Raw genomic sequence first — 13,106 nt, forward strand, 5'->3', positions numbered from 1 at the left:
GGGAGAAGATCTTTGAAATATGATCAACAATGCAATGGATATAGGGGAGGGAAATAAGGGAGAAGAAAGGAAAGTTTTTAAATTCATAAGGGAAGGTTGAGTGACAATGAGTAGCCATTTGTTAGGAGCGTGTTAGTGAGATGGGTTTTTTTATTCTTGAAGAAATGGAGAATGGGGAGGGAAATAAGGGAGAAGAAAGGAAAGTTTTTAAATTCATAAGGGAAGGTTGAGTGACAATGAGTAGCCATTTGTTAGGAGCGTGTTAGTGAGATGGGTTTTTTTATTCTTGAAGAAATGGAGAATATATGTTTAATTGACTTAAATAACAAAGGTTTTGAGAAACCCAATATTCTTTCAGAAAGCCCCTTCACGTTTAAGGGTGGCCCATCATTTATACATCTGTGCCCGAAAAAAGTGGTATAAATACAGCCTATAGAAATTCGGTTTTTGTTTCGTGGAATAGAGAACGTGGGTCTCACCGTTCTGGCTTTATATATTGAACAGCCTTGCGATCCTATTCACAGTGCTGCAGCTGTCCTCACACTGCCCAGGTTCAAGGTAATAGCTCCGTTTTCCTGATTGCATTCGCACGGTTAATTCTTTCCTTTCAGTCATCTTTTAACCCTAATGGGCTGCGAAATTGCATAGTTTTTCGTTTTAGTGTTTTCCCCTTCTTCATGGCATATGCTTCATTGGATCTATGTAATGTTATATTGTGTTTAATGTTATTTTTGCAGATTTATTTCTTTTCAGAAGCATGGGGTTTTGTCTGTAAATGGATATGGTTAGGGTTTATATATGTTTTTCCAGTTGATGTTTGAAGATGTCTCGGTCGTTTTAATGTGTTATTTTTATTATTTTTGTTTCTGGAAAATACTAGCTAGTTTTCTTCCCGGGTGTTTTCCTTTCAAGGTTTGTTTAGACGCGTGGGGAATTTAAGGCTTTCCTTGGTTATAGCCTGAGACCACTAGGGTTTTAACTCAGTGTTTTTGCTTTTGGCCTCTGTTTTGTTTATTGTCCTGGTCGATGTGTCTCTTTAGATCCCACCGTTCAATTGGACAATATCACTGTGACTTTTTTGTTTGAAAAACTTGCCCTTTCTTTGGGCTAAGCTCTCGTGACTGCGGGGTATTCTTCTGTCAAAATCAACCAGTACTTCCAGTTGCCTCCAACTGTTCTTTTCGTGCCTCTTAGGGAACTGAACCTCGGGGTTTAGTAGGCGTTTGTTACGGGGCACTCAATTCGGCCCGTATATGCCGGAAAACGGCGGATGAAGAATTGCTAAATGCTAGTTTGAATTTTTTAAATTGCATTTTTGGTAGGTTCAAAGCCCCGGAATTAGTCCAAGATTACAGTTCACAATGGCTGAAATCGCAGTTTCGCATCGGACTAAGATTTCTGACTGGATTTTTTGATCGGATCAGGGGAGAAAAACCACTGGAATAACGGGATGATATGATGGCCCTGTATACCACGCTGGCTTGGCCTGACACGGCATTGTCCATAATGCTGAAACATGACCCCATACGTCCCATCACAGTTTTTCCCACAGTGTTCGCTCTATGGCGGGGTTTCTGTTATTTCAACAGTATGCCTCTATGACTGGGTTTCTGTTATTTTAACAATGTTCCTTTGATTGAGGGTTTCTGTTATATTAATTATAATGAAGTTGTCTGTGGGCACTAATTGCTATGGCGTAATGTTGATTTTGGCCATAATGCTTTACGTTAGGAGTTGCAGTTGTGCTTATTGTTTATCATTGGCCTTTGTCAAGCTACAATTGATTTCATTTTCGCAGTAGCTGACATTGCTAAAGATTACAGGTGTTTGAAAATGCAATTGTCTTTTTCTTCTATACAAGTGTATTATTTATGTGTGAAGCTAGTGTCAAGTTCAAGTTGAATTTTGATATTGGTGATAACTTGTCTTTCTAGGATTATCGACGGTGTTCCACGCAAGACCATTACCCTAAGTTTGTGTTTACTGCCTGGTTAAGTTTGTATTGTGGATAACCTGACTCATGTAGTGCATAATTGTAGCTGTGTATTTATGTAGAGAAATCCAACAATGCCAGAATTTGCTTTTGGTTTTATTGTCGTGAATACAAATTTACGTGGCCATTTTCTGGGCTTTTGAGTGTCAGGTAGCTATAAAGTAGGTAAGCATTCGTGGTCAACATCAAGAATTTCAAGATGCGGCCTGTGTTTTGTGGCAATTTTGAGTATGATACTCGCCAATCAGATTTAGAGCGGGTGTTTTCCAGATATGGAAGAGTAGAACGAGTGGACATGAAATCAGGTAATAATGGCTTTCTAATTCCCTGGAGTGTTCTGATAAATCCTAGCATACTGAGTTGAACATCATTTTTCTAGATGTTTTCACTAATGCAATTATTTAGAAAATATTAGGGTTGCAAAATTTTCCCCTTTTCTTTTTACTTGCATCTATATACCTTGTTGGAAGTTGCCTCTTTTACCAAAAACGGAGGAGTAGCTCCTTTTGAAATGAAAATAGTAACATCTGAGAGGAAAAACTTATTTCATTTTGGGATATTCTTAATATGGAATATTAGGGCTGCAAAAACTTATTTCATTTAGAAAATATTAGGGCTGCAAAATTTTCCCCTTTTCTTTTTACTTGCATCTATACACCTTGTTGGAAGGTGTCTCTTTTACCAAAAACGGGGGAGTGGATCATTTTGAAATGAAAGTACTCTGTTAATCTCTGAGAAAAACGGTGTCTCTAAATTAAATTTGCCATAGTTGCATTTATATCTGAAAATAGTATATATTTTGTGACCAGATTTTAAATCAAATCTTCTGTGCCCCCGTCAGAATACGAAGGTGCCTCTTTTTACCTTTTTTCTTTATATTTTTAGTGTCTTTATATGTGCATCTTGTTTTTTTGCATGCTTTCCTTGGGTTGCACCCAATGGATTCACATGCTGGACGTTGGGTGCACCCCAGGTTCAGAGGGAAGCGAGGTGTTATTACAGTCTCGGGTTGGAAATTGTATGCTAATAAAATAGAATAGGAAAAAAAATTGGCGTTCAGCTATTGTCCAAATTCTTTTAAAAGAAAAGAGTAGGATAGATCCATCTTTAGGTCAGGTGCTTATGATCCCTCTCTTTGTTTAATACATATCTGTTTAAGATGGATCTATGCCTGTTTGGCAGTCCCTACATACAGGCACCCACAGATGTGATTATATTGTTCCATGTGATCTGGGAAGATTTGCAAGTTGCCTTGAAAAACACTTTATGGTGCTTGGTTGATGTATCTCTGTAGCATTTTGTGGGCTATTAGTCTGGACTCTGACTTCCGCTTGCCTCAAAATAAGACAAACCTATTTAAATAGGAGCTGCTCATTCATTCATAGTTTCAGTGTTTAGACATGTGCTGCAATGTTGTTGGTGTGCTCTTGTGCTTCCCATGCTCTCATCCCCGGGTGTAACGCCTTGTGGCTTGCAAGTCGCCCGGGCGAGCTCACCGAATGGACGAGCTAGCAAAACGGACGAAGTGCAACCAAACGAGCAAGACACATATGTGCGGGCAAGGTGCGGTTGCAAAGTATATAGGCGGCCAAGTTGGGCGAGCTATTGGTGGGCCGACCGAGTTGAGTTTGTAAATGGGCGAGTGAAGGAGGGGGCGGGCCCACTAGCTGGGCAGGCCCACCCACCTCTTGACAAGTTTACAACACAAATGGCAAGTCGGCCGGGCGAATAAGACGAGTCGGTCGGGTGGCATGACTTGCCCACCCACTGTATATATGAGTGGTGCGGTTGGGAAGCAAAGGCATCAACGCAAACTTAGTGAAGACAAGTTGAAGTGCGAGGAGCAGGTGTGAGGCGTGGCGCAGAACCACAAGTGCAGTTCATGTGCCCGCTCGTTGGGCAAATGCAAGACTTGGCAGAGTTTGGTGAATGAGGGCGAGTTGGGTGGAGGGCTGCACGAAGGTGCGCCCGCCCGACAGAGACGTGCACGTCGAGTTGGGCAAGCTTGAACGAACCAACCAAGGGTGGCGAGTGACTCGGGTGAGGGTACCCGTGCACGTCGAGTTGGGCAGCTTGGAAAATCGGTTAAGTGTGGATTGTAAGGTGCGACCACCGTGCAAGGTGTGCACGCGGTGGGCGCCCGGTTACAAACGACACGGTTGTAACGCCGGTGGAGCTTTTGCTCCCGGTTAGCTATTGTCTCATATATTCATAATAAAAGCTTATTATTGCATATGATGGTGTCCTCTCTGTTGTGTTGAATGCTCATGTTTATATGGTCTGATGTTAATGGATTTCGCACATTAATATTGTTAATGAAAGATGATGAATGTTAGGCGTAGTTCGCAAAGTAACTTAACAATGGAACATGTTAGCTACTTAGGTAGCGTCGCACGGTTGCCAATTAACGAAAAAAGAATTGGGGGCGTGACAGATGGTATCAAAGCTACTTGCAGAGAACATACATGTATGTGGGGAAAAGTTATGGAGAAATCGTGGATTAACAGTTTGCGATTCGTGGACTTGATGGTTCATGGAAAGACGATTCAAGTTTTGGTGGACACAGGGGCCACTCATAACTTCATGACGACACGGTTAGCAAGAGAGGTTGGACTAATGATCTTCCCATTGAATTTGGAAGTCAAGGTGGTGAACTCTAGAGCTAAAGTGGCGGGTTTGGCACACGAAGTGCCTGTGCAGATAAAAGATTGGAAATGTCAGTTGGACTTCACAGTGATGGAGATGAATGATTTTGATATGATATTGGGGCAAGATTTCTTGAAGGGCAATAAGGCAATTGTTGTCCCTTTCTGTGATGAGGTGTTGCTGGTTGGATAGTCACAAACTTGGACTTTGCCCACGCATAGGCAAAGACAAGAAGTTAAGGTGCAGCATGTTTCTGCACTAAGTTTGGAGAAGGCTATGAAGGAATCAGATATGGAGACATATGCAGTGATGTTTAAGGGAGTCGAAGGTGATGGAGTGGGGACGCCTGTTCCAGTTGAGATTTCTGAGGTACTGGCCAAATATGTAGATTTGATGCCTGATGAGCTACCAAAGAAACTTCCATCAAGGCGTGCAGTGGACCATGGCATAGAGCTTGAGCCCGGGAAGCAACCTTCGGCTAAAGCACCTTATTGGTTGTCAGGACTTGAGTTGGAGGAATTGAAACAACAGTTAAAGGAGTTAACTGATGCAGGTTTCATTAGACCTTCAAGGTCCCCCTATGGAGCTCCGGTATTGTTCCAGCAAAAGAAGGATTTGAATGAGCTATGGATGTGCTGTGATTACTGTGCACTGAACAAGCAGACGATGAAGAACAGGTATCCTTTACCATTGGTTGCTGATTGCTTTAACAAGCTTGCGAAAGCCTGAGTGTTTTCCAAGCTGGACTTGAGGCATGGGTATTATTAGGTACGGATAGCTGAAGGAGACTAGAAAAAGACTGTGATAGTAACAAGGTATGGTAGCTTTGAATTCCTTGTTATACCATTCGGGTTGTGCAATGCTCCTGCTACGTTTTGCACTTTGATGAATGATGTTCTACGTCCATACTTGGATTCGTTCGTAGTAGTGTACTTGGACGATATAGTGGTGTACAGTGACAACATGGAGGATCATAAGAAGCACTTGGCGATGGTGTTCGAGGCATTGAAGGCAAATCAATTGTACTTGAAGAAGTCTAAGTGTGTGTTCACTCAGACCGAGATTCCGTTCCTTGGACATATAGTGGGTCAAGGGTACATACGGATGGAGCCGAGCAGAGTGAAGGCGATCAAGGACTGGGTTGAACCGAAGAATGTCCATGATATGAGGGTGTTTTTGGGCATGACCAACTACCAACAGAAGTGTGTAGAGGGGTACTCCAAAGTAACATCATCACTGACAGACTTGTTAAAGAAAGACAAGAGGTGGAGTTGGACGGACAAATGTCAGGTGGCATTTGATGATTTGAAGAAGAGGATGGTTACAACACCGATATTGAAGTTGCTGGACTTCGAGTGACCGTTTGAGGTTGGGCATTCGGTGGCGTACGAGAGTCGAAAGTTGCAGGATAGAGAACGGAGGTATCCGGTCCATGAGAAGGAGATTACTGCAATCATTTATTGTCTTCATGTGTGGAGGCATTACCTAATTGGGAAGCCGTTTGTTGTCAATACAGGCAACGTTGCAGTGAGTTATTTTGCATCACAACCAAAGCTTTCTGCAAAGCAAGCTCGTTGGCAGGACTTCTTGGCAGAATTCGACATGACTATTGAGTATAGATTGGGGAGACTCAATGCAATAGCAGATGACCTTAGCAAGAAGGGACAGCTTACAGCATTGGAAGGAGAAGATCGGGCAGCAAGGAGTAGGAGTCGAGTTCAGATGTTAGAAGAGATGCGGAATAAGCTCAAGGAAAGTGTTGAAACCGATATTCAGGCGCAGAATATAGTGAAGCAGATAAAGGAGGGGAAGACACGAAAGTTCTTTCTCGGAGATGGGTTCTTGTTCTTTGGAAACCGACTCTATGTGTCAAAGTCATCTGGGCTCAGGAGGCACCTTTTGAAGGAGTGCCATGACTCAACGTGCGCTGGCCACCCAGGGCAACATCGTTCTTCGGCATTGTTGGAGAGAGGATTCTTTTGGGAGAAGATGCGGGAGGATGTAGAGGAGTATGTACATACGTGCATCATTTGTCAGCAGGACAAATCGGACACTCAAAGGCAAGGAGGTCTGTTGTAGCCTTTACCAATTCCTGAGAGACCATGGATGAGTGTCTCGATGGACTTCATTACTCAGTTGCCACAAGTACAGGGGTATAACGGGTAATGGTCGTGGTTGATTGTTTTTCCAAGTATGCTGTCTTTGTTCCAACAAAGATGCCTTGTGGAGCCGAGTGGACTGCGGAGTTGTTCTTCAAGAACGTAGTGAAGTATTGGGGGATGCCATTAAGCATCGTGTCAGACCGAGATCCGCGATTTACAGATAGATTTTGGACCACATTGTTCAAGTTAGTTGGGACATAGTTGTTGATGAGTTCGAGTTACCATCCAGAGACAGATGGGCAGATTGAGAGGATGAACGCATTGTTGGAGGATTACTTGAGACATTATGTGACCGCCGATCAAAAGAATTGGCCTGAACTCTTGGATGTGGCTTAGTTCAGCTACAACATTCAAAAGAGTTTCTATGACGGGGTACAGTCCATTTGAGTTGGTGAATGGACAGATGCCAATCACACCGCATACCGTAGTGACAGGGGGTTTGTTGAGGAGTCCTCATGCGAAGAAGTTCATGAAGGCTTCGGATGAGACCTTGGAGTTGGCACGGTTGCACTTGCACGAAGCTGCAAGGAGAATGAAGAAATGGGTAGATAAGGGAAGATGAGATGCACACTTCTTCTCAGGATTACTAGAGAATAGTTCCAGCCACCTAAGGGGACTGCGAGCAAGTTGACAAGGAAATATGAGGGACCATTCCAGGTGAAGAAGAGAGTGGGGGAAGTTGCTTATGAGCTGGAGCTTCCATGCCATATGCACATGAAGCATCCAGTTTTTCATATGAGTCAGTTGAAGAGATGCAGACTTGATGTTGATCATCCAGAGAGAGTGGAACCACTGAGGGGACCAGCCATGATTGTGGACAAGCCTCATCTAGAGATGGACAAGATTTTGAGTGTTCGATCTACAGGGATTGGTTGCCACATGAGACGGGAATTTCTTGTCAGATGGAAGAATGCACCGGAGGAGGACAACTGGGAAACAGAGGACTCACTTTGGAGATGGAAGCGGAAGATTGCGAAGTATGACAGGAAGTTACGGAGGAGAGCCAGATTGCTAGGGACGGCAATGCTTTCGGGTGGGGGAGAATGTAACGCCCTGCGGCTTGTGAGTCGCCCGGGCGCGCCCACCGAATGGACGAGCTAGCAAAACGGATGAAGTGCGACCAAACAGGCGAGACACATATGCGCGGGTGAGGTGCGGTTGCAAAGTATATAGGCGGGCAAGCTGGGCGAGCTACCCGCGGGCCGACCGAGTGGAGTTTGTAAATGGGTGAGCGTAGGAGGGGGGCGGTCCCACGAGTTGGGCGAGCCGACCCACCTCTTGAACAAGTTTACAACATAAATGGCAAGTTGGCTGGGCGAATAAGACGAGTCGGCCGGGTGGCATGACTCGCCCACCCACCGTATATATTAGCAGTGCTGTTGGGAAGCAAAGGCATCAATGCAAACTAGGTGTGAGGCGTGGCGTAGAATCACAAGTGCAGTTCATGCGCCTGCTCGTTGGGCAAACGCAGGACTTGGCGGAGTTTGGTGAACAAGGGCGAGTTGGGTGGAGGGCTGCACGAAAGTGTGCCTGCACGACGGAGTCGTGCATGCTGAGTTGGGCAAGCTTGAACGAACCAACCAAGGGCAGCAGGTGACTCGGGTGAGGGTGCCCATGCATGCCAAGTTGGGCAGCTTGGAAAATCGGTTAAGTGTGGATTGTAAGGTGTGACCACTGTGCAAGGTGTGCACGCGGTGACAAACGACACGGTTGTAACGCCGGTGGAGCTTTTGCTCCCGGTCAGCTATTTTCTCATAAATTCATAATAAAAGCTTATTATTGCATATGATGGTGTCCTCTCTGTTGTGTTGAACGTTTATGTTTGGTATGATGTTAATGGATTCTGCACATTAATATTGTTAATGAAAGATGATGAATGTTAGGTGTAGTTCGCAAAATAACTTAACAATGGAACACGTTAGCTACTTAGGCGGTGCCGCGCGGTTGGCAATTAACGAAAAAAGAATTGGGGGCGTGACACCGGGGGTGTTGGGCGAGATGTTTGCGCTGCCCCTCATTTTGCATAACTCACTGAAACATAGTGACGTTTTGCCAATGTGTGGGACATGTTTTGCAAAATGAGGGGGTTTCTGGGTTGCCCTGCGAAAAGCTGGATGTCCTGTCATGATTTTTGATTGCAAGGGCATGAATATTAAAAAGAAAAACATATATTTTTTGAAAAACTATGTAAGCAAAGAATCTATTGCCACAATATGAATTGATATTGGATGGATTATCATGTCAGGATATTTATTTCTTTTGGTTTAATTTACATATATAATTGTAGAGATTAGGCCCCCATGCTTTGGACCCCGACATACTCCTATCCTCCATGAGTATCCCAAAAATGTGGGGATGTCTCCACATGCCCCCTCACGTGTGTTTTCCTGCTTTCATGTTCTGGAAACTTGTGGAATATTGCATTTTCTGTGGTATCTCAACTCCTGTGCGAATTTCTTCATGCCACTGATGTCTTTGTCAGCAGAACTTTAGTTCCTTGCTTCATTCAATGATTACAAACGACATTTGTGCATTTTCCCTTTTAGAATATTTTTCATCCCTGTCATGCCATATTGTCCAAGTGTCCAGCTTTCAAGCAAGACAGATGCGATACTCTAGATTCTATACACCATTGCCATTGTGAATTTCAGAGCATAATTGGGAAAGGGCACTCTTTGCAATGATTTTTCACTGACTTTGGATTAAAGTATCTTGACACCCATTTAGTTCAACATGCAAGGTTGATTCCTGACATGTTTTTGTGCAGCAGACCTTTATAAGATGGTTTGCAGGTGTTCTTTTATCTGGTATCTATGTAGAGGCCAATCATTGTTCATCCTTACTCTGTTTATATTGATCAAATGACATTTCAACTATTGTAGGTTTTGCTTTTGTGTACATGGAAGATGAGCGTGATGCAGAGGATGCTATCCGAGGCCTTGACCATACAGAATTTGGCCGGCAAAGGCGTCGCCTCTCTGTGGAGTGGGCAAGGGTAATTTTCTAGTTTTTTCTCTTTTATTCTTTTGCTATTTATATATTGTTTTATCATGTAATGTATTCCTGAATTTGTCTGCAGAGGTCATCAGTAATTTTTTTGGAGAATCACTGTTTTGATGGATACACATCATGAACATATTATACAACACTTAACTAGATGAACTAAGTGGTGGCACTGCCTTCTAGCTCACAGAATTTGATTATCCTTAAAAGCAGCTGCCTGTGTGAATACTACATTATAGCATAAGTTGAATAATGAGCACATCGGTTTAGAATTCAGAAAACAAAATCAAAATCACTTAAGTCCACAGGATGCAGCTACCAACCTTCCCTGGGCTGACAGACCTGACATACAATAACAGTGCACAGGGAGATCAGTTGGCATCATCATTCAGCCAAATCATTGCAGTCAGAAGTTGTTCCATCATTCTCTGTTCTTTTCAGCTCTTTCTTCATAAGATCCCTGAAATTGATTGGTAAGAAAATACTAGAACTATTGGTGACATAGAAATGTTTAGATTTGTCTGCTTCTTGAATTTCATGATCATACTGTTACGAGGTTGAAGGGATTACAAGAGGTATCCTAGATTTGACTTTTGTACAATATCTATTTACTGAAGCTGACTACCACCTTGAAAGCTGACCTTTGAAAGCAGGCTATATTGTAATTTTTATTTTTATTTTTATGAAGTCATGCCTCCACAATATATGGAGCCTATGATTTTCTGCCATGTTTAGAGGAGCACTTATTTCAACCATTGAATAGCAGCATACTGTTCATTCTTTGTGCTCTATTTAGTCTTATGCCTTTTCGGACCTTATTGGATGTTCCATGTGGTCATCAGTAATAGTTATTTCTTGCAACCCGTGCTCAACTAAAAAACTTCTGAAATTGTTCCATGTGGTCATCAGTAATAGTTATTTCTTGGAACCTGTGCTCAACCAACAAATTTCTCAAAAATCTGTTGCAGCTTCATTTATTTTAGAACTACAAGCTTTTCTAGCTTTAGCACTGATTTGAAGCATGGTTAGTGTCCTTATTCATGTATTATTTGTTCTGCTACCTATATCCACATAATGAATATAAAGATGCATCCCAAAATGGGTTCTTTAAGGTTCGAAGAATTATTTTATCCTTTACTTAAGTTTGAGGCTAGAGTTGTGCGAGGGCTAGTAAATTATCCCAATCCATACACCGAAATATTTGGGTCAAGGAAAATCCAAATCCCTAGGTTCTGAATAGCTCTAGTGATGCTTCAAATATCTCAAAAAATCAAATTATGATTATATAAAGGCTAGGATTAAGCATTTGTAATTATCTGTTGCAATTTTGTTTTTTTTTTTATTGACAAGTTCAATGTTCTCATGTATACTACTAAAAAGTTTTTTTTTTGCAGGGTGATCGGGGAGTCCGTCATCGGGAGGAGGAGGGCGTTATGCGACCAGCAAATACGAAACCTACAAAGACACTATTTGTGATCAATTTTGATCCCTTCACAACCAGGGTTAGAGACCTCGAGAGACATTTTGCGCCATATGGTAAGTTAGTGCATGTGCGGATCAGGAGGAACTTTGCATTTATCCAATACGAAACACAGGATGAAGCAACAAAAGCCTTGGATTGTACACACATGAGGTATGGGATTACGAATAAGATATTCATTTCTTGTTGACATCCCTGGTGACTTAAATTCCGTGCGTAAAGAACATGTTGGTTTTGTAAATTATATTTTGAGTTAGTTGCATCTCAGGATTGAATCTTTAGTACTGTTAATTGAATAGTCCAGTTTGTTAATTGTGAACATATGTTATTTTGTAGGAGAGGATATTTAATGGTTGATCTGTGTGGTGTTAACCTCTATTGGGAATAATAAGTTCTCTAATGCTGGTCTTAATTATAAATCAAAAGTCTTGATCTTTTTCCAACTTATTAATCCATTATTGGTTCATGCAGCAAATTGCTGGATCGTGTTATTTCAGTTGAGTATGCTATACGTGATGATGATGACAGAAATGGTCCACCGGAAAGTCCACGGCGGAGAGGTGGGTATGGAAGGCGGGTAAGCCCAGTTTATGATCGATCTGTCAGTCCTTTTTATGGCAGGCAGGCAAGAAGGGCCAGTCCTGATTATGGAAGGGTTCCAAGTCCCATTTATGAGAGATATCGTGGTCCTGTTAATGATAGAATTCGCAGTCCTGTTTATGACAGGCATCGCAGGTAATAGAAATCTACCACATCCAGGGTTTATTGTTAATATGACAACTCTCATTTATCATTGCAGCAGTCAATCACCAATAAAATAAGGTCGCTATGCCTATAATCTTAGGACCAATTGAATTAATATTTCTTAGGGTGCTGTTTTCTAATATTTCATGTATTCTCTTTGTAACAGCCGATCACCAGTAAGACGGTCAAGGGCCAGAGGATATTAAGTACTTCGGGAATTGGGAATTCAAAATGCTGTAGGAGGCGTCAAATATTAAATCAACTGTAAATTGTTCTCAAGAATTGGAGAGGGAAGATAAGCCTTAATTTTAAAGAGGGTTTTTAGGGATTTGATAGGGACTATTTGTTGGTGGTGTAATCTGGCAGAAAAAAAGTTTCCAATAGACAATATGGGCTGTTTGCAGCGTAGCTGACTTTTATGTTTATCACTTGTCAGACAATGACGTGCAATGTAATAGAAGGAATTTATTTCTTAATTTCTCTCAGTTTGGAAACTGTTAATGTGGACTCTGTTGGTATCAGATTTACGAAATCTTTTTTAGCTACGCATACCATATAAATTGCACAAAGTTATCATAAGATGTTGATGATGGGAATTGAATGATCTTGTAGGTTTGTAGGTCGTTGAGAGCAGGATAAATTCAAATTGTGATTTGGAGATAAGAAGTCATCTACATACTAGGGATAAAAGCCATTTAATCATGGGATTACATGACGTGAATTCAGAAGATCAGATGAGTTGGTGGGTTTGAATTGTTTGTATTTCTGTTAAATTAGACGGTGCGACTGTAGTGGTTCTGTTTGAAGAAGATAAGTCACGCAGCTTAACTTAGAGAGCTTTAAGACCTGGAAGGCACAATTCAACTCCTTTGTCCTTGGTTTTATTTATATGAGCAATTTTCTTGATAGAGCGTTCAAGGCAAGGACATATGCTTTCATGTAGAGCAATATGTTTTTGGATACATGATTATTACACGATCAGTCACTCAGTTCAACTTAGAGATCTTTAAGACTTGTAAAGCACAATTCAACACCCATTGTCCTTGGTTTTATGTATATGAGCAATCAACATAGATAT

General features: G+C 42.0%; 1 protein-coding gene across 3 annotated transcripts; it reads left to right on the plus strand.

The window, feature by feature from the left end:
- Window positions 1–411: 411 nt before the first annotated feature.
- On the plus strand, window positions 412–12,529 carry LOC149219955 (serine/arginine-rich splicing factor RS31-like). 3 transcript variants are annotated; one of them, XM_089384581.1, is made up of 7 exons: window positions 464–558; window positions 1,935–1,972; window positions 2,144–2,298; window positions 9,684–9,796; window positions 11,199–11,437; window positions 11,756–12,019; window positions 12,195–12,529. In XM_089384581.1, the coding sequence occupies exons 3-7, from the start codon at window positions 2,193–2,195 to the stop codon at window positions 12,232–12,234; spliced, it is 762 nt and encodes a 253-aa protein (XP_089240707.1). In that variant the 5' UTR covers window positions 464–558; window positions 1,935–1,972; window positions 2,144–2,192; the 3' UTR covers window positions 12,235–12,529. The 3 variants fall into 3 exon arrangements, with proteins under 3 accessions (XP_089240705.1, XP_089240707.1, XP_089240706.1); XM_089384579.1 differs by lacking the exon at window positions 1,935–1,972 and having other exon boundaries at window positions 412–558; XM_089384580.1 differs by lacking the exons at window positions 464–558; window positions 1,935–1,972 and adding an exon at window positions 618–1,588.
- Window positions 12,530–13,106: the final 577 nt, after the last annotated feature.

This window comes from Pinus tabuliformis, chromosome Q, assembly GCF_031772625.1.
Source record: "Pinus tabuliformis cultivar Carrire ecotype Pingquan chromosome Q, CPIR1, whole genome shotgun sequence".
Taxonomy (NCBI): domain Eukaryota; kingdom Viridiplantae; phylum Streptophyta; class Pinopsida; order Pinales; family Pinaceae; genus Pinus; species Pinus tabuliformis.

Excerpts from the sequence above, each read along its gene's own strand:
- LOC149219955 (XM_089384579.1), top strand. The coding sequence starts at position 2,193 with ATGCGGCCTGTGTTTTGTGGCAATTTTGAGTATGATACTCGCCAATCA. Across the intron at positions 11,438-11,755 it reads TTGGATTGTACACACATGAG|CAAATTGCTGGATCGTGTTA; the intron begins GTATGGGATTAC and ends TGGTTCATGCAG. Across the intron at positions 12,020-12,194 it reads GTTTATGACAGGCATCGCAG|CCGATCACCAGTAAGACGGT; the intron begins GTAATAGAAATC and ends TCTTTGTAACAG.